The sequence below is a fragment of the Vulpes lagopus genome, chromosome 15, assembly GCF_018345385.1.
Source record: "Vulpes lagopus strain Blue_001 chromosome 15, ASM1834538v1, whole genome shotgun sequence".
NCBI lineage: Eukaryota > Metazoa > Chordata > Mammalia > Carnivora > Canidae > Vulpes > Vulpes lagopus.
In genome coordinates this window covers 33,746,272-33,767,750 of record NC_054838.1, presented here as the reverse complement: position 1 = coordinate 33,767,750, position 21,479 = coordinate 33,746,272, and the positions used below count along the sequence as shown (strand labels likewise).

The window sequence follows — 21,479 nt, the reverse complement described above, 5'->3', positions numbered from 1 at the left end:
ATTATTTTTATTCATAGATCATAGAAGAAATGTAAACTTATTTGGCTAGTAAACTCAGGAAGAATAAAAGTTTTATATATAATGCTGATAACTCTAAAGACATAAACATGTCTTGTAAACCATCAGTCTTAAACTAGCTTTCATATCAAATATTTTTCCAAATCACATGAACTTGAAAAATATTTGGGTTAGTTTTTTTTTCTTTAAGTTTTATTTATTTGAGATAGAGCAAGAGAAAGAGCAGGAGCAGGGGGCAGAGGGAGAGGGAGAAGGAGACTCCCTGCTGAGCTAGGAGCCCAATGTGGGACTCAGTCCCAAGACCCTGAGGTCATGACCTGAGCTGAAGGCAGACACTTAACTGAGCCACCTATGTGCCCCAGTTTTTATCTTTCTGAGAATTTCAGAATCCACAATTTTTATAAGTGCTTGTCCTGAAACCAACTAAATAGAGCTCTTTTATAAGTTACTTATAGTAATACTATCCAGATGTAAAAAATAACATAATTACAATACACATGTAGACATAATTAAATACAGATGTAGAAATTAAAAGGGATGGTTGGGGGGAGGAGATGGTAAAAAAGATTGATGATCTTTGAATCGATATTGGAACCACAGTTCTGGTCCTATAAAGACTAGATGGGTAAAACAGGACAGCTATTTTTAATTCCTCAAAGAATTGGGCTGCCACCACAATGATAGCAAAAAACTGACAAACTCATCCATCCATCTGTGAGAATGTTTTCTTTCTCTCTGGACATATAGCCAAGGGGAGAAGGCCTAAAAATATTCCTATCAAGCTATCAATATCAGCTTTCAGTTTAGTTAAGTTGTTGATTATTGAGTCATTAAATCCTGTTAGCTTTCAGCTCGGACAAACAGTAAATATTTCTGGCAGTATTAAAGCACTTCATGGGCCCAAGAGGAGGGAGGCATCTTCAAGGAGGGTGTAAAACGATACTATCTTCACAAGGTGGAGAGTCACTCCCACATATGGTAAAAGGAAGAACCAACGACCTGCAAGTCCCAGAGCAGGAAGCCAAGCCATATTTAGAATGTAAAAATACAAAGCAAGAAGGAAACAGCTTTTCCCAGAAGAGAAAGGATCAGTAATAAATGAGTCTAGATTGAGAAAGGAAGTGGCAATGTGAAATTGTATTTCCCTCTCTCAAAATGATGACAGAAGTCTGGCAGTGAGGGGCCATTTTTGCAGAAGCAGAATAGACTTCCTCCACATTTGCTTCATCTCACAAATGTAAAGGCAGCTTAGTATTATTTGACAAAGCTTTCCATATAATTTGCATGTCAGATAAGCCTGATTGGTTTAACAAATCCTTTGGAATATATCAAAATTGGTTTAACAAATCCTTTGGAATATATCAAAAAAAAGGTAATTTACAAAAACTCTTGAAGATCTTCCCTCAGTTTAAGAAATTCTCTCCTGTGGCCCTTAGTTTTTGGCCTTCTATCAAGGAGGGGGAAAGATACCTGAAGGGGATCCTCTGTAACCTCGGGTGGTCTTACTTTTAAAGGTAACTCCCCTAACACTGTCTTTAGAGTGAAAAGGCAATTTAGACAGAGGATCACTGGGATGAATACTCAAAGGATAGAGAGGAATAGCAGGAGTTAAGGCATATTTTTTAATTAGTCTTGTTTTAGATTCCTTTTCTCTTTTTCATTAGCTTTTTTAGTAAATCTTAATGAAACTTAACGAATTTGGGGACCTTTTGGAGACTTCTGCTTGCCAATTAAAACATGTATCCGGTTCTGTCTAATTCGGGATCCCTTGCTTTCAGGTATACTTCTTAAATGAATGTTGTCTAATTGGAATGTTCCCCATAATCGCCATTGTAATCCCACATTGATGTCAGCAAAATTTTTCCATCTTGCGAGTTATTGGCAACTTCTAGGACTATAGTCTTTAGACATAAAATAAGCAAGTGTGCCAGAAGGTGGCATGCTCAACTCTGTGAACATAAAGAATCTCACTGCATTAGCTAGGCCTTTGGATTTCTCAGAGCCAAACTAATACCTAAGAGGGACTTGCCTCTGCGTTGGGGGTTGTACGTGTTTAACAGTGTGCCTCGTTAAATAGAAGTTTTCTTGAAGTTGGCAATGACCTATCAACCTACCCCATTCCATCTCATCCAAACACAGCAATCTTTGGGCTAGGTGTCAAGCACGCTGATAGCTCCTGTCAACCTCAGCCACCAATTTTGGCACCGTTTCAGTCTCCAAGATCCCCACTAGCTAGTAGCCTTTATTTACACAAAACAAGACAAACACTCACCTCAACACACCAGCAATAACCAAAATATATCACTGTAGACTATCCAACAGAAAGCCATGCATACTACCAGCAGTTCCCAAACTGGACTCAAGCAGACTTTACTTAGGGACTATGGACTAGAAATGAGGAAAGAACTAAACCAGTAAGCCCCAGTAACTGGGGCATGTAAACAGGAACTGGGGGAAGGATTCCAATGTCAAACTGTAGACGGAACCAAAGGCTAAGGACTGGGGCTCCATTAGAGCCTCCTTTGTTAGACTGATTCATTAACCCTGGGCTGGAAAGCCAGTTAGATGGATAGCTTGAACACAAAAAGCAGAGCTGAAACTGAGGGAGGCTTACCAAAGGCCCTCAAATGGGAAGACAGACCTTGAACTCTCAGCGTTTACAGGGTGCCATATCTGTGTTGCTCATTGTCCCCAGATGCCAAGAGACTTCAGATCTCATTGCCGCCACCAGATCTTTCTTTTTAAAAAACAAAACTGAGTAAACCAAAATGGAAGGTGAAAAGGAGGATGGGGCAAGTAAGTTATTAGCGAAAGAGAAGGATTGTTCCAGGCAAAGTCACTTTCCCTTAGTGGAAGAGCAGGGAGTCTTATGCAGATTACTTCATCTTCTTTTGGGGGATAGAGAGGACCCATGTGGCTGACTCCATGTCTAGGTATGACCACACTAAGGTTTAAACTACAATCAGATTAGGTATTAGGCCCCAGTTTGGGGACTCGGCCTAAGTGACACCTTTGGGGCCTGTGGTTTTCCTTTTCAACACAGTGTTTGTCAGAGAAAGTAATTGCTGTTGTTTATATTCAGATCTGTTGGCTCCTATCTCCCAGGGTAACCATGGAGCACAAAAGAAAAAAAAGAGCTAGGACATGTTTCCATTATCACAGCGCTGGAAGAATGGAGTTTTATAGGCAGTGTAGGATAGAAGTTTAACGGGAAACTGCAACCTACTCATAGGAAAAAGCATATGGATGTCAAATATAGAAAAACAAGTACAGGGGCGTCTGGGTGGCTCAGTGGTTGAGCATCTGCCTTGGGCTACAGTTGTGATCTTAGGGTCCAGTCTGCATCGCATCGGGCTCGCTGCTCAGCAGGGAATCTGTTTCTCCCTCTCCCTCTGCTCCTTCTCTCTCTCAAATAAAATCTTAAAAAAAAAATACAGAATGATGCAAAGATAAACTGGTTGTTCCACAATGGAAAAAAAATGAAAATTTTACTTTTATTCCTATGTTCTTCCATAAGGATTTGAGTAGACTTTAAATAAAGGCAAAAGTGATAGCAAGCATAGGGGGAAAACCACCTTCTACCTTGAATCCAGCTGAGCACAAATATTAGACACCCAAAAATTAGATTGTCACATACTGAGCTCAAGTGCCATGTAACCTGACCCAGTTACAGGGCCCAAAGGAGTGAGAAGAATGCCCTACTTTTGTAGTAACTTTTCTCTTCCTTTGTATAAAAAATAATGTGTTTTACTATTAGAGTATAGTCTTTCTAGGCTTTTTCTTCTGTATATAAATATTGCAGATTATTAAAAATAATAACTAGATTATATTGTACAGGCTACTTTTTCCAGATTTTTTTTTTCAATTTTTATTTATTTATGATAGTCACACAGAGAGAGAGAGAAAGAGAGGCAGAGACAGAGGCAGAGGGAGAAGCAGGCTCCATGCACCGGGAACCCGATGTGGGATTCGATCCTGGGTCTCCAGAATCGCGTCCCGGGCCAAAGGCAGGCGCCAAACCGCTGCGCCACCCAGGGATCCCCTTTTTCCAGATTTAACCTAATGTTTTATCTTTGCATATCAATTCATATGTATTTTTTTGCTAGAAAGTAGAGTATTCCACTGTATGAAAATGCCATAATTTATTTTTCCAGACCTCTATTAACAAACATTGTGCTGCCCAATTTCTCATTAGAAACAGTGTTGTAGGGATGCCTGGGTGGCTTAGTGGTTTAGTGCCTGCCTGAGATGTTGTATGGTGAGAGAGAGAGAGAGAGGCAGAGACTCAGGCAGAGGGAGAAGCAGGCTCCCTGTGGGGAACTCAACGTGGGACTTGAGGGATCAAGCCCTGAGCAGAAGACAGACGCTTAACCACTGAGCCACCCAGGAGTCCCTAAAATATTTTCTTTTTAAAATACTGAACTTCTGTTGAAGATTCATTTGAAAAAGAATTCTAAGGCTAAAGTAAGTTTTGAAAACCACTATTCTAGCAAAGTCTATGGAACCAGAAATCTTCAGTTCACTGCTGACACTCAAGGGAAATTACAAAATAGCCCAGTTTGCAGTGTTCATTCTCACTTTCAAAATGTATCTCAGAGCAACTGAGGTTAGGAGGAGCTTCAGATTCCACTCAGCTTCCTCTAGAATGTCTATGTAGATCAGTATCTCAGTTAAAGTCCCTTTTGGGGCAGCCCCGGGGGCTGGCTCAGCGGTTTAGCGCCGCCTTCAGCCCAGGGCCTGATCCTGGAGTCGCAGGATCGATTCCCACGTCAGGCTCCCTGCATGGAGCCTGCTTCTGCCTCTCTCTCTGTCTCTCAAATAAATAAATAATCTTTAAAAACAATGAAGTCCCTTTTGCCCTCAGCTTGAAGGTGGCAGTGGTCTCCAGAAAGCTTTCTTTCAGTAGTTGGTGAACTAGGCAGACTTGAAAAGACTTAGTGGCTGTGACAAAAGAAATTAACAAGTCATTGTTTACAAAAATACTTTTTCTGAGTACCTTCCTTACTTTTTTCACTGAGGATTTGGAACCAGCCATTCTAAAGCATTTTCTTTCTTCTACTTTATCCTTCAAATACATGTTATTGCCACTTTTACTGTTAAGCCTTTTAGGAAATTAAAATCCCATAATCTCAGTGGAAAGGTAACATCATAAGTGGATCTATTGGGTGTAGGATACCTGTGATGTCAATAAAACGGTAATACTCCACTTTTTCACATAACTGAATTCAATCGAGCAGAAGTAGAGAAAATGAAAAAAAGATACTAATAAACCCGTAGCATTCAAGATCTTGGATTTTTCCCTTAGAGAAGAAACCCTTATAAAAGGGTTTAGATTTACAATTTAGAAATTGTAAGCAGTTTGGTTATTTGGTTTTCTAGCATGTATCAATCAGGACTCTTACTTTCAATGATCATACATCCAACTTGAAGCAGCTAAGGTATAAAAAAAATTAGTTTACATATTGAATTAAGGAAGGGTAGAGGTATAGCTTGACCTCAGGTATAATTGGAATCCCAATTTACTCTGTATATTGTCTCTGAATATCTGCCTCATTCCCTTAACGCCAGCTTTCTCCCTACATTGGAAACATGGCTACTAGTAGCTTCCAGACTCCTATCATTCCAATTTCACCAAGAAAAATTACCGCTTACCCTTTTTCCAATTCAGAACATCCCAGGGAAGGCCCATTTTGAGTCCGACACCAACCACCCTTTGACCCAGATCATTGTTGCCAAGGAGATAAGAGCTGTAAGATAATGGCAGGTCCGCTTGATCTCTATAGTCAATGTGGCACATTCTGTTCTAAACAGACAAGTAATAAGCTAACATTACAAAGTACTTAAGGGGTACCAGGTACCTGCTCACCTGAGCATCCTATTGTAGGGATTGTCCTCAACACGTCATAGACCATAAACAGCAAATGTGAAAGCAGTTTGAATAGCAAAATAACACCAAGACATAGTAACAGTGAACAACAGAAATGAGAAACTTACCGCTTCTCTGCCTTTAAATGTGCTGAAAAGGCAATTAAAGCTTTCTTCTCATGGATGATATGCATGTCTATTTTACTAGCTTAACTACATTTTTTAATACAAATAAGGTTTTTCCACTTCTCAGATCTAAAATTGGATTTCATAATTATTTAGTCATTGCTAATGTTAATGACTTTAAGCATTGTTTATGGATTCTAACTTGTAAATGGTCATCCTTATTCTGGTTTAAGATACAGGAAGCTTTTAAGAATTGGTATTAATCCTGCTCTAAAGGATATACTCCATCCTTAGCATAATTTCCTGGGGATAAAACACCTAAGGTAGAGAATTGGTTGGATTTCCTTTGTTCTTTGCTCTTCGTTTAATTTGAAGATGACAATACTGTGTTTGTCTCCGCAAAATAATCGCAAATGTGTTGCCCGTAATATGGCTTCTTTTCACAGCCTCCGTGTTTACTTGCCTGGCAATCGCACTGGGATTTTACAGAATATGGAAGTAGAGTAACTGCAACGCTCCTCTTACTGCTGCTGTGGGCTTCTTAGAACACTACTCCAGGATACACTCTGACCGTGAATGTTGCAGCAGATACTTAATACAAGATTATTCAAAGTACATATGGACTAAAAATAAATATTTTAGAATGGGAAGAGGTGTTTTAGGTTTGTATTTGTGTGTCTTTATTATGTTGAAAAGCTGTCTTTCAAAACCTGATTTGAGAAAAAAAGCCTTTTATCTTTATCCTTTTAATAGTTCATAGAAACTGATCCAGTTTTCTTGTGTTTGCTTGAACAAATGTATGTCATATAGAATTTCTTTGATGTCTGCTGCAAATTTAAAAACTGTTCCCAAGCCTACATGTTATTGTATTCAGCTTTCCTGGTAACTACTGCACAACTACCTTTTCATAGAAATAAAATCTTGTTATAACAAAATTGTTTGGATTTTAAAGGCAACTTACCATATATAGAGATTGGGTTTTTTGGTAGTGACTTAAAACAATAAACTTTAATGTGTGCCCTAGTGCAACTGTATGACACTCGGTATGAAATCTTCGAGTTGCTATGTCTTGAGCTCTGCATATTACGTATACTTCTTATTTTTTTGATTGACAAAAGCCAGTTTATCCCTGCTTTTTAGAAACCCATCTTATATTACATAAAGTGAAGAGATGTTATGTTTTATTTTTTTATGATTCACTTAAATTCAGTAAACTTGTATTTGGTGACAAACTAGACTCGTTATATAAGAACTAGTCAGGAGTCGGTATAACTTCACTGTGTTTGAAAAACAAATCAAATTTTATAATTCCCATTTTGTCAATCTGTAAGAATTTAGATGCATGTATATTTAAAAGTATGCAGTTTTTTTTTAATTAAAAGAAAAAAATGAGGCAATGGAAAAAGCAGTGGTCACCAACACTGAACTTAGTGATTGTCATTTTGTTGAATAATAATAGCCAGTGACTATACAAGAGGGAATATGCTAAATCATAAATATCAACGCACTGTTTTTGTTTGTTTTTCCACAGCAGTCCCCTTAAGTGGGTGGTATTATCCCCTATTTGACAGCTGAAAAAACAAGCTACAAGAAGTTAATGTCACACAGTTGTAACGTCACACAACTGAAGTTGCCAGGGCTATACAGCAAATAAGACACACTCTTTTTATTTTTTTTCTTTTATTTATTTGACAGAGAAAGCACAAGCAGAGGGTGTAGCAGGCAGGAGAGGGAGAAGCAGGCTCCCCGCCAAATGGGGAACCCGAGACAAAGCCCGATCCCAGAACTCCGGGATCATGACCTGAGCCAGAGGCAGACATCTAACCAACTGAGCCAGCCAGGCACCCAAGCCACAGTCTTTAAATGCCGTGCTCTTTCTTACTCATTATTCTAGTTATCTACAAGTTGAGGCCTCTACCTCGAGTGATATATGCCACATTATGTTAAGGAAACAAAAATAGAAGTGAAAAAGATGGGTTTTTTTTGGTTTTTTTTAAATATTTATAGCAGCTTTATTTGTTTTTTTTTTTCTTTTTAATTTTTTTTTAAATTTATTTATGATAGTCACACAGAGAGAGAGAGAGGCAGAGACACAGGCAGAGGGAGAAGCAGGCTCCATGCACCGGGAGCCTGACGTGGGATTCGATCCTGGGTCTCCAGGATCACGCCCTGGGCCAAAGGCAGGCGCCAAACCGCTGCGCCACCCAGGGATCCCTGAAAAAGATGTTAAAGAGATACAAGTAGAAATCTTTTTTTTCCCCATGCCTTAGATTTGTATTATGTATGTATGTATATACATATATGTATTTTATATATATGTATTTGGTCTTTGTCCCCAGTTCCTGGCACAGATCTCCTAAAACCCTTATACTTTCTTGATAGGGGTAATTACCAACTTCTGTTTTCTTGGCACACAGCTCCTAAAATCCTTCAAATCTCAATGATAAGAGTATGTTTTGTTTGTATGCTAAGATGACAGGAGGCTGGGAGCCCATATATAACTTCTGAATGTGGACTGGTTGCCAAATAGACCAAAGAATGATTCCACGTTGGAAATTTTCAGCCTCCCTGCCTCCCAACTCAATCTCAGGGAAAGGGAGAGAACAGGAGAGGAGCTGGAGGTTGAGTTCAGTTACCACTGGCCAAAACAATGAACATATCAAGGTGCTAGGAGGGTAGCACACCAAGAGGTCACGGAAGCTCCACGCACCTCTCACTCCACACCTTGCCCTCTGCATCTCCATTTGGCTGTTCCTGAGATGTGTCCTTTTTAATAAACTGGTAACAGTGAAGTGCTCCGAGTTCTATTAGTCATTCCAGCCAATTGTTGAACATGAGGAGGGGGTTATGGAAACCCCCAAATGTACCGCTTCTTAGAAGTACTAGTGACAACCTGGAACTTGTAAGAGAGTGTCTGAAGAGGGGACATTCTTGTGGGACTGAGCTCTTAACCTCTGAAGTCTGACACTAACTCTGGGTAGTGTCAGAAGTGAATTGTTGAACACTGATGTCCAGAAAATCCAAGAATTAGATTTATATAACCTGACAATAACATATATGTGAGTTATGATTAAGTACAGGTAATTTCAGAATTGTATTACAATTTTGATTCAGCTGCTATATTAAGACCCAAAAAAATATTCTGGTTTCAATAAAGAGGTTTAAATTCTCTCTTCCCTACAGTCCAGGTGTAAGCATGCTCAGGCTGATACGTTAGCAACATGGTATCAGGGCAAAGGACCCCTCTTATCTTACTGTTCTACCATCCCTGGTGTTGCCTTCATTCACGAGGTCCAGTGACTCACCACCACACCCACACTTCAGAAGCAGAAAGGAACAAGAAGTGAGTAAGCCTTTCTCTTTAAGGTCATGACCCTAGAGTTACATACACATCATTTCTGCACAGACTCTGCTGGCCACAACTTGGTGTCTTAGCTGCAAAGAGATTAGGAAGTTAGCCCTTATCCGGAACAGTGCCAAACCCAAGTAAATCCTAACACTGGAAAAACGGAGAGCACGTACTGGGGGTGACCAGGGAACCTCTTCCTCAAGGGTGCATGCTTCTCTGACAACACTCTTCTAGTGATTTCCTATCTTACTGGTACAGAGAGAGACTGGAGGTCTAGCCATGAGAAAACTGGAGCAAGTATAACAAACTACAGAGTTGGGATCAATTTTAGGGTCACCAGGCTGGAAGGAAGAAGGTAGGCTGTGTGTATAGTCCCAGAAGGTGAGAAACTGGATTCGGGAGTTCCTGTAGTGGTTCAGAAAGCAGAACTTTCCCTGCCAAGGTTAGAATCCTGGCTCCATGTGCTGTGTGATTCTGGGCAGATTACTTAATTTCCAACTGTATACAATATACCTGCCTGTCTCCTCCTGCTGTGGTGAGAATTAAGAGAGAATACATAGAAAGGACTTGGCACAGATCTCACACATAGTATGTACCAAATAAACGTTTTATTACAGATCGAAGGCTTAATGGAAAATGACAGAGTAACTAATAATTATAAAGATTATCAAAAGGATAATAAATAAAGCATTTTTTTAAAACTTGCTCACAGACCGTTGACCAGCCTGAACTGGTCTAGCACTCAAATTGATTCATGTCAGGGCAGACTGGTCCTGATGACACTGTGTCAGAACGGCCTTTAAACGTCCACAGGAAGTACATGCCAGGGCCCAGAGGGTGGGCAGTCTAGTGCGTAATGAGAAGGCTGCTGCCAGTGAAGCCCAAAGCCAACAATCAGATCTTCAGGGAGAGGCAGGATCTAGACAGCTGCCCCAGACAGTTGCATGTTGACAACATCGAGGAGGAAGTGGGTAAGAACGGAAGGTATGAAATCAGAAAATGAAATGAAATGCGGTGGTGGTTTTTTTGGTCAGCAACATCAGGTGGGGAAAAGGGAAGAAAGAATAAGAAAGCCATGTGTTTTTTATCCTGCCCAGTCAGCCTCGTTTTTATATTGGTTTCTTATAAAGCTGCAAGACAGAACAATGGTTGTTTTGTTTTTGTTTTTTAATTTGAGAGACAGAGCAAGAGGAGTGAGGTAGCAGCAGAGGCAGAGGGGGAAGCAGGCCCTCCACTGAGCAGGGAGCCCAATACTGGGCTCAATCCCAGGACCCCCGGAGTAGGACCTGAGCTAAAGGCAGACACTTAATCAACTGAGCCACCCAGGTGCCCCCAAGGGTTGAGCTCTAAAACAGGTTATATAGGTATTCTTAGCAAACACTTATTTTGGGGGGCATTTTTCTTCTACAAGAGTGAATTGTTATTTTATATAAAACTTTCCTGAGATATTTGGTAGTTACTATAAAGATACCCTTTTCTAAAATTTACTCTAAATTATTGCATTTTCTCCCAAGTCCAGATACTTTGTAAAAGTCATTTGAAAAAAAAAAAGTCATTTGAAAAGTTAGAAAATGGTACGCTCTAGAAAGTAGAATTTTTAATGCCTACATTTCTCTTGATTACTAGACTGTACTACCTTATATTTTAAAGTTTGTGTGAATATTTGCAAAATTAATTACTCATAAATGTAAAGTCTTGCTTACATAACTATATAAAAAGTATACTTGGAGGGGGAGTACAGCTGAGTGTATATAATTTTAGCAATCCCTTTGATAATATGTATTTCTGCCTTCAGAATTGGGACAGATAAGAGTAACTGAGGAGAATTTGTATAGATTAACATATCAATTTAAAAATCAAGCAAGTTTATTTAAAGTTATTTCACTGATTAGTACCTTCTCACAAAAACTCCCCCAGAAGACACCTTTTTCTTTATTTGCCTCTTCTCTTTGCTTGACTCACAAGAAGAGTCATCTTCCTACAAAGGAAAAGAAGGCCAAGTAAGATACATACACTAGACACAATTTCATCTTTCTACATTATCTGTTCCAAAAGAAAAAATTCAATACATTCAATTCCAGATTAAATTTCTCTTAGGATTTTTACGTAAATAAATTCTTAAATCTCAAGACCAGTACATCATATTATGTGCTGACTCACAGACTAGAAGACACCTAGAGAAATCAACCAGACCTGTCTCTACTGAATACATCCCCAAAAAAGAACACCTCATTATTTGTTTTGTTTTTTTTTTAAGATTTTATTTATTTATTCATAGAGACACAGAGAGAGAGAGAGAGAGAAAGAGAAGCAGAGACAGGCAGAGGGAGAAGCAGGGAGCCTGACGTGGGACTCAATCCTGGGTCTCCGGGATCACTCCCTGGACTGAAGGCGGCACTAAACCATTGAGCCCCCCGGGCTGCCCCATTATTTCTGCTTTTATCTTAGCCTAACACTTCTCAATTTACTGCTCACTGACGTGGGGAGAGCCCAAGGCTAGAACTGCTTTTCCCTGAGCTGTTGCAGCCCAAACCTTTACGCTATAAACATAGTTGCTGTTATCAAAACAGTAATAGTTATTATCAGAAACTAGTTAAGTGCATTATATATGTCAAACTATCCTAAGAAACTACCCTGGGAAATTTTTTTCCTGAATAAAAATTATAACAGATTGTTTTACAGGGGAAGAAGTCTTAAAGGTACAGCTGAATGCAAGTATAGGTCCTGACCAGATGGTGGCAGGAGATTTAGGCAGAATTTTTTGAAGAATATATAAACGAGCACTGACTCTTAAGTTCTTTTTATTTATACTTTATATATTTAGACTCCCAAATAAACTCCTCCTACTCTCAGAAGCACTGGTCTCTACACATTTATCTACTGACATTGTTTATTCAACTTGAATAGAGAAAATGAAAGGAAGGAAAAAGGAGAAAAGGATATGCAGAAGGGGGAATATACTACTATGAATACTGGTAGATAGAAAATACCTCAGTATTTCCACATAGTATTTCATTTCACATCAATTCAATCTCGAGAGAGAGGTGTTATCCCCATTTTAAAGGTGAAATTGAGACTCAGAAGCTTTTGTACCAAGACTATAGCTGCCATTAGAGGTTGGTAACATTGCTCATTTACAAAAATTCAATTAACCTAAAAACAGTGCTGCAAAAAATGATGGGCACAGTCAGCTCTCCTGAAAACCTACACACTGTTGGTAGAGAGCAAAGGTTTGAGGAGGATGTGCTGGAGAGTATGGAATCACATCCAACCCTGAAAAGAGACACTTTGGAGTAAGAAAATATTTTAAACAGCTACTAAAAAATAAAAGTTTTGGGATCCCTGGGTGGCGCAGCGGTTTGGCGCCTGCCTTTGACCCAGGGCGCGATCCTGGAGACCCGGGATCAAATCCCACGTCGGGCTCCCGGTGCATGAAGCCTGCTTCTCCCTCTGCCTATGTCTCTGCCTCTCTCTCTCTGTGACTATAATAAATAAATAAAAATTTAAAAAAAAAAAAAATAAAAGTTTTATAGGTAGACAAATCAATTTGGAATGACTCAAAAGAAGGTGAAGCTTGGGTAATCTCTGAAAGATCTAGGAGCTGGACAAAACACATGTTCCTGTCACAGAGGTGGGGTCAGCAGAGTTCCTGCCCCAGGGTGAGAGGGAACAACTGGTTCGGACTGTAAATGGCAGCTGATGAAAGGTATGTGTCCACCGGTCCTCTAGCCAACACCCTGTGACTGCGTGGGCTGGCCTCTCTATACCAAAGTTTCCCTAGGGGCTGAGGGTGGTACAAGGTGAGCACTGCAAAAAATGAAGAGACTACGTTAATTATTGTAACTAACTGCGACTCTTGGAAAATTAAGGACTGGTGAGATACCAAAACAGAGAAAGTGTTTGAATTTGTATATGCAGAGAAATACACATAAATGTTTGTAAATGGATAGAATGTTTGTCAAACACGAAGCCGACCAAACAACAGCTTCCTCTGGAGAGTGGGACTTGGTGTGGGAAGCAACAACTGCTGTTTTTAACATTTTACAACAAGCACATAGACTATTTTAATATTTTAAAAGTGGTTATTAAAGAGACTAGTGATAAGTTTATACAAAATAAAAGGAGCCAGGAAGTTTTTTGTTTTTTTTTAATTAATCAGATTTGAGGTGATACAAGTCTGAAACGAATTAATTCACCCATGATGACTGAAGAAAACATTTCCGTATGGAAGGAAAATATGAAGCGTACCTGAATCCCTATACTGTGTCACACGAGCTTCCACAAGGGCCACATCATGGCTATCTTCACTCACAGAAGAGAGTGAAAGTCATACAGTGTCCCCCGGGGTACCTTCTGCCCATCTACTCTGAGACTAGGTGGCCTGAATACAAGCACCACTGGGGATTTCTTGCTGTCACTTTCACTCTATTCCCTATACTCTACCTGCTTTTCTGTATTTATTCTTTGTATCTGTTTCTCATATTCATTTCTTTTCAGCTTCCTTCTACAGTTATCCTTTTTGTCACTCAAAAGCATTTTTCCGTATTTTAGAGCCGTGTTCTGAATTCCAAATTCATAATTCTAGCTAGAAATTATGAAAAGAGCTAGGGGTTTAGGGTCAAAAGCTAGAGATTAAATACTGGTCCCACCATTACTAGCTGCGTGAATTTAGACAAGTCACTTAACCTCTCTGAGCCTCAGGTTCCTCACATGTTAAATTAGGGCAGAAGAAACTTTGCAAAGGTGGAGTATTACAAGTGTCAGCTTCCATTACTCTGTAATCTGAACAAAGGGATGCTGTGACACCTCCACCCTGGCTCCTTTTTACTCACCAAAGTTCTTTGAGGATATGCTCACTTTGGCAGCACATATACTACAAACTTCTTTTGATGAGCTGAAGCTTTCTTATATGGACTCCATTCCACTTTATTTTGGCTATTCAGAACGTTAAAATATACACTCTGAGAATTCTTATCACTGCTTGTAAAAAAATATTTTTTCTTTTTATGTCTTAATAACACCTACTGTACACTTAGGAATGAGGATGCTGTTCTAACCAGTACATATGTATGTATGTGTGTGTACATATAAAGTTTATATAGTTATAGATATAAAGATATAGCTATGTAGAGAGATATATTCCTTTAATCTTTAAAGTACTTTACAGAGACAACTGGGTGGCTCAGCAGTTGAGCATCTGCCTTTGGCTCAGGTCGTAATCCTGGGATCCTGGGATTGAATCCCACTCAGGGCTCCCTGCAGAGTGCCCGCTTCTCACTCTGCCTATGTCTCTGCCGCTGTCTCTGTGTCTCTCATGAATAAAATCTTTTTTTAAAAATGTACTTTACAAAGTATAAATTATTATCTCCAGTTTAAAAATAAGTCAGGCTAAATCACTTGTCCAAACTACAAGAGGTTGTGGCCAAGAACCAAACCCAAATAGTCCCAGTCCAAAGCTCATATATACTCTTAGCTACTCGTATATACTACTTGAGAGAGATAAATGTGCTAAGCAGGACACCAACCACAGCAAAGTTGGGAACCTGAATCTTTTCCAGTGTCTCCCTGAGTTGATCCACCTCTGCACGATATTCATCCAGCTGACCTTCTAATTTTTCTCTCCGGAGCCGTTCGTACTCCAGCTGGCCCTGCAGCTCCTTGATAGTCCTGTCAAAAAAAGTTATTCTCAATCAATCTCCAGTACCAACAACAATTATCTGTGGCAACAGTGAGAAGCATCCATGCACTGCACTGAAGGCAAATAAAACAATTTCCTTGACAAATATGAATGAAGAGTCTGCCATGGGCCAGCACTGATCTAGACACCAGGGATACAGCAGTGAACAAAACAGGCCAAATGTGTCCTCCAAAAGAGCAGTGGAGGGAGAAAGACAACAAAGAAACAAATATATGGCATGGGGAGGTGAAAAATGCTAAGGGAGGAAAGCATACATCAAGAAGGAGTATCATAAAATGTTGTCAAGGAGAGGATTAACACTTCATACACAGTGGCCAGGGAAGGCCTTTCTGAGAAGGGGTCTTCTGAACAAAGACCTAAAGAAAATAAGAGAGTTAAACAAGCAGACATCTGGGGGAAGAGCATTCCAGACAGAGGAAGGAGCAACTGTAAAGACCCTAAGGCAGAAGTATGCTTGACGAACTGAAAGAAAACCAGAAGCCAATGTGACTGAATAAAGAATAAAAGAAAAGAAAGAGTAGGAGGTCAGAGAGGCAAAAGGGAGCCAGAACAAGCAGGGCCTTAATAAGTGATGGCAAGGATCTAGGCTTTCACTCTGAGTGAAGTGGGAAGCCATTGGAGAGTCTGAGCAGAGAAATGGCATGATCTGACTTAGATGTGTTTTCTTTTGCTTTTTTTTTTTTTCCTGTGTCCTGCCTACTTATCTCTCTCCCCAACACCCCTGCAACAACTGATCTTTTGTTTGTTTGTTTATTCATTCATTTAAGACACACACACACACACACAGAGAGAGAGAGAGAGAGAGAGAGAGGCAGAGACACAGGCAGAGGGAAAAGCAGGCTTCATGCCGGGAGCCTGACATGGGACTTGATCCCGGGTCCCCAGGATCACGCCCCAGGCTGAAGGCAGGCGCTAAACTGCTGAGCCACCCCGGGATCCCCTGTTTTTGTATTTATTTAATGATCTACCAGTTACCAGGAGTAAAATACACAAACATCAACTGAACAATTCAATGAGTTTTGACTAACGTGTAAACCCTGTAATCACCACCACTACCAAGATAGAGAATATTCCCATTGCCTCAGAAAGTTCTCCTATGCCCCTCCTAGGTAACTTTCATTTCCCATAGGAACCACATTCTGAATATCTATCATGTTAGATTAGTTTTACCTATGCTTACAAATGAAACTGAGTATTATGTGCTTTTGTGTTCATGGCTTCTTTCAGTCAACAGTATATGAAATATTTATTCAGTTTTTCTTGACAATTAGACCTAAAAGCAGGAGTTTATACCTAAAGAATAAATGTCTTAAGATGTACTCAACACAAAGTGAAGAATCAATGCTAGAGATGCATTAAAGCTCACTCAGAAGACACACTGTAATCTCAGCTGACATGAAACGACAACCTGGCACAAAGACTAAAGCAATCTTGGAAAAAAAATTAAATCAAAATTGATTTGGTTCAAAATCACATCAATAGTATAACCATTTCACAGTGAAATGCAAATATCATAATCATCTTAGGTAACAGGTTTGAAATCAAACTCAAGCTCAAATTCTGGCTTCATCTCCCACCCTTCCTCCTCCCCTTGTGACTTCATGCAACTCACTTCACCTCTGTAGTAAGTCTTGGTTTCCCATTCATTTAGTTAACATAGTTCATGGCACTGTGAAGACTGCAAAAGATAACGTATTATCCTTTGCAGCTTATCTAATGCCTAGTACACAATTAGTGCTCAGAAGTAATACAAGAGCCATAGAAGTACTAATCTACCTGAGAAGAGAAGCAAAGGAAACCAAAATTTAAAGTACCATAGGGAAGGGTACCATAGGGAAGAGTAACACATTAATCCTTATCAAAGATCTAGACATTACTAAGGTGAATATATTTACCAGACCTCTAAAGCTACATTCAGAAAAGGGTGGAGGAGCTTCTGAGGGTATGAGGGAAAGAAACTCAAGCAAAGCAGAGAGTCCATGTGTGTTGCTCTTTACAGATCCATGTTCTGATTAAACCAGAAGTCTCCTGTCCTGTCTCCCTTTGTTCCCTGTCCACTCTGGAAAGCAGAGAGGTGGTAGGAGGAAATAAACATGAGGCATCCTCTATTCCAATAGCCATTAATTGGGACACTACCAAATATGCAGGGAGGCAATTCGGGGTGCAGAAAGTGACAGGTGAGGGCAGCTCTGCAACTACTCACTGCATTTAGACACGACAGCATTCTCTGGGCATGACAATCAAGGAGCACAGGACTGGGTCTCAGATTTGTGAGTAAGCTCAATTTGATAGGAATGGTTATAGACTATTGGTTGAAAAGCTCAAAGTGATTTCAGAAAAAAAAAAAAGCCTTGGGGCACCTGGGTGCTTCAATCGGTTGAGCATCCAACTCTTGATTTTGGCTCAGATCATGACCCTGGGGTCCTGGAATGGAGTAAGTCTGCTTGATATCCTCCCTCTCCCTCTGCCCCTGCTCATGCTATCTCTTGCTCGCTATTAAAAATAATTTCTTTTTTAAAGTCTTAACTCTATAGAGCTTCAATTTTACAAGATGAAAAGAGTTCAGGAGGGGTGCTTGGGTGCTCAGTTAGTTAAGCATCTACCTGCAGCTCAGGTCATGATCTCAGGGTTCTGGGATCGAGTCCCTCGTCAGACTCCCTGCTCAGTGGGGAGTCTGCTTTCCCTCTCCCTCTGCTGCTCCCCCTGCTTGTGCTCTCTCATTCTTGCGCTCTCTCTCTTTCTCTCTCTCTCTCAAATAAATTAATAAAATCTTTAAAAAAAAAAAAAGTTCAGGAGATTGGTTGTACAAAAGTATGGAAGTACTTAACACTACTGAATTATACACTTAAAAATGGTTAAGATGATACATTTTGTGTTAATGTGTATTTTACCACAACTAAAACTAATATTAACACCTTCTCCATCTAGGGGCTTAAGAGGAAAACTGGATAGAACCTTATATTCTTTATTAAGGATGGAAAAACAAGTTGTCAACAAACCTTCACATGGCATTTAGAAAGGTAACTAAAACAAACCATTAGAGTTTTGAAGACATTACTTTTCAGACTCGAGCTGTTCTTTCTTCTGCTTTAGATCTTCTTCTGTTATCCCTCCCAAGTGTTTATAGTTGCTCTCAGCAATATCCAGCAGGTGTCTCAATTCAACAATTTTCTTATAAGCTCTCACTGCAAGACAAAGTTGAATAGGAACTTAGTTTAGCCAGAGCTCATGTGCTCACAGGATGCTGAGCCTGAAATATATGCTGCTTCTAGAGCCAGTGCCTGAGTGCTCTGGGAGGGACTGGAAGGAAGGTGGCATATACATAGGAGGGTAAATATCAGTAACAGAATGTCACAGTAACAGGACCAGGTTAGCCAGTCACAGCATCCTCTCAACACTTAACACTCTGATTTCTCTCTCAATAGGTTAGAGAGCTGCAGGTTCCAAACTGCATTATGTCGGAATCAACTCGGGTGCTCTTTAAAAATGTATATTTGTGTCTCATACTAGACCTACAAAATCAGGTATTGGTACTTAGAAAAAGTCCCTCAGACAATTTTGATGGGCAGAAAGGGTTGGGAACCACTGCAGCCACTAACAAGCAAGTAGAAGAAATTAAAAACAAAAAAGTTACAGAAGAAAGATCCAAAGAACTAAGGCTACTTAGCTTATATAATAATTCTTTAATATTTGAAGGCTATGTTTTGAAAGAACTGTTCTATGAGGTCATAAGAGGTAGGATTAAATGAAATTAGCTCCAGAAAGAGAGATTTTTAACTCAACAAAGGAGAAACTTTTCAACAAACAGTAAGAACCAGGATGCCTGGGTGGCTCAGCGGTTAAGCACCTGCCTTCGGACCAGGGCATAATCCTGGAGTCCTGGAATCGAGTCCCACATTGGGCTCCCTGCATGAAGCCTGCTTCTCTCTCTGCCTATGTCTCTGATTCTCTCTCTGTGTTTCTCATGAATGAAAAAAGGAAAGAAAAAAAGGAAAGAAAAGAAACAGAACCATCATGTATTTCTAGACACTATACTAAGTTCCTTATACATTTTAATCCTCACAAGAACACTGTCAGATGAAAATGGGACCTCCGAAAGATAATGAGTATCTTGTCACTGAAGGTGACTGAGTAGATGCTGGATGACATGTGACAGGAATGTTAAGAGTCAAACTTCAAATGGGCATAGGGCTCTGTGATGTCATAGCCCTAAATATATTTTACTAAAGAATGCTTTGAACTGAGGCTCATATCCAGGAATTCTGGGATGACAAGAAATCCAATCAGTCCTCTATAGGTACTCTGCCAAAGTCTAGTGGCCCAAGAAGAGGCCATCTTGTCCTTTGGGTTTTTCTCTGGAATAAAATTAAATAGGAACAAGAAAACAATACATGATTTCATACTGTCACCACATGCAAGCACCTGAGTTAGGTATCAGTGAACTTCATGGTATGCCAAGGGGCTGAGAGTTCATTTGTATCAAACACACCAGAGTAGGAAACTGTTCTAGTGACATTCTTGGTCTTTTCTAAAACATCTTTTCAAAATTTTGAGGTTCACTGGCAATGATCTCTTACTCAAATAATTTCAGAAGTAAACTTAAAGTCTATAAATCAACTACTCATTTTCTGAGGCTCTAAGTCCTTGCTAATTCTCAAAAGAATCAGCAAAAAATTTAAGCACAAACAAAAAAATAAAAAGTAGGTAAATCGAACTTCATTGAAATTGTAAATTTTTCCAAGACTTCAGCCCAAGATGACAACATAAGACCCTAAACTCACCTCCTCCACAGACCTACCAAATCTACACCTATTTATATAGCAGTCGTTCCTGAATAAGAACTGAGGGCTGACTGAACAGCTTCTGCACGAGAAAAGATGGAGAGACCACATAGAGAACAGCAAGAGACACAGAGACATGGTAACAAAGGGAATCCCCATTCCTGATGTTATGAACCTCAGTGGGAAGGAACTAACTACTGAGGGAGTATGAGCAGATTCATCTGCCCTAGGCATAGAAAAAAAGCCAAAGTTTAAAGGGGCAACTAGAATATAAAGGAACCACATGAGAATCCCCAAACAGCAGGGCACCTGTTGGAATTCTCTCTGAATCAGAAGGGCTGACAAGCTGCACAGTTCACATTCCCACTCTGCTTTGATAGCAGAGATAGAAGCAGGGTCTGAATGCCATAGTAAGCCTGGGGCCCCTAGCCCACACCAGCCCCACCAGTCCCACCACAGCAGGCCCCAATGTTGGTGCACACCAAGACACTCTGGCCCGTACTCACTACAGCTCCAGCCAACTCACCAGCATGACACAGGCTTAAAGGGCCCTGGGACATTGAGACCCATACCATGATTCAAGATGACTTGCCAGGGCATTCCAAGCACAGTGCAAGGACCCCCAGGCCTGCATCCACCTCAGCTCCAGCTGTTCAACCAGGGAACTCCCTGAAGGGAGTACCTTGCGACACCCTGACTTGCATCTACTTCAGTTTCAGCTCTCCTGCCAGGGTACACTCTGCAGAGATCAGTGAGACATCCTGCCTTGCACCCACTTCAGCTCTAGCTGTCCTGCCAAGGTACCCTAAGTCCAAAGAGCCCTGAGCCTCACTCACTTCAGCTTCAACTTTCCAGTCAGGGTGCCATCTGCAACCAGAGCCCCAGTAATACCCTGGTCTATACAAACTAATGCTCTGGCCATGCCACCAGGACAGCCCCAGCACGGAGTGCTTTGGGACTTCCATTTAACCAAAGCTCCAGTCAGCCTGCCAAAGTCAACAGGTACACACAGACAACACAGGGGGTATCCCTACATAAGGCCACACCTTCGAGTTTAAGAGAAGCAGCTGTTCTGCCTATTTCATAGAAACAACACAGAAAGCCAAGTAACATGAGAGGGAGGAATATGCTTCAAATGAAAGAACAAGATAAAACCATGGGAAAAACCTAAATGAAATGAAGATAATCCACTTGATAAATTGTTTAAAATACTGACATAAAGATGCTCATCAGACTGAAAAGTAGATTAATGCACTGACACCTTCAACAAAAAAAAGAACCAGAGTTAAAGAATGTACTAAATGAGACTTAAAAAAAAATTAGAGAGAATCAACAGTGATTAGAGAATACAGAACAGATCAACAATCTGGGAGACAGGGTAATGGAGAACACCCAAGGTGAAGAGCAACAAGAAAAAATTTTTAAAAATAAGGATAACTTAAGGGATCTCTTGGACAACATCAAGTGAACAAATATTTGCATTATAGAGGTCTGGAAGGAGAAGAGGGGGGGAAAAAGGCAGAAAACTTATTTGAAGGTGTAATAGCTAAAAAAATCCACAGCCTAACAATGGAAACAGACATCCAGGCTAGGAAGCCCAGAGAGTTCTAAAATAGATGAAATCAAAGAGGTCCATACCATG

General features: G+C 40.2%; 2 protein-coding genes across 4 annotated transcripts in view; one reads left to right on the top strand and one right to left on the bottom strand.

The window, feature by feature from the left end:
• CCDC90B (coiled-coil domain containing 90B) overlaps positions 1 to 6,944 on the top strand; it is a 51,555-nt gene extending 44,611 nt beyond the window's left edge. For all 3 annotated transcript variants that reach the window (XM_041730215.1, XM_041730214.1, XM_041730216.1), the window contains one exon: positions 6,456 to 6,944. In XM_041730215.1, the coding sequence (XP_041586149.1) occupies positions 6,456 to 6,511 (56 nt within the window). In that variant the 3' untranslated portion in view covers positions 6,512 to 6,944. The remainder of the gene's footprint in view (positions 1 to 6,455) is intronic.
• A 1,934-nt stretch (positions 6,945 to 8,878) lies between these two features.
• ANKRD42 (ankyrin repeat domain 42) overlaps positions 8,879 to 21,479 on the bottom strand; it is a gene marked incomplete at its 5' end in the record, with an annotated part of 69,923 nt that continues 57,322 nt past the window's right edge. The window contains 3 exons of the mRNA XM_041729913.1: positions 8,879 to 11,336; positions 14,884 to 15,025; positions 18,115 to 18,241. Coding sequence (XP_041585847.1) covers positions 11,247 to 11,336; positions 14,884 to 15,025; positions 18,115 to 18,241 — 359 coding nt within the window. The remainder of the gene's footprint in view (positions 11,337 to 14,883; positions 15,026 to 18,114; positions 18,242 to 21,479) is intronic.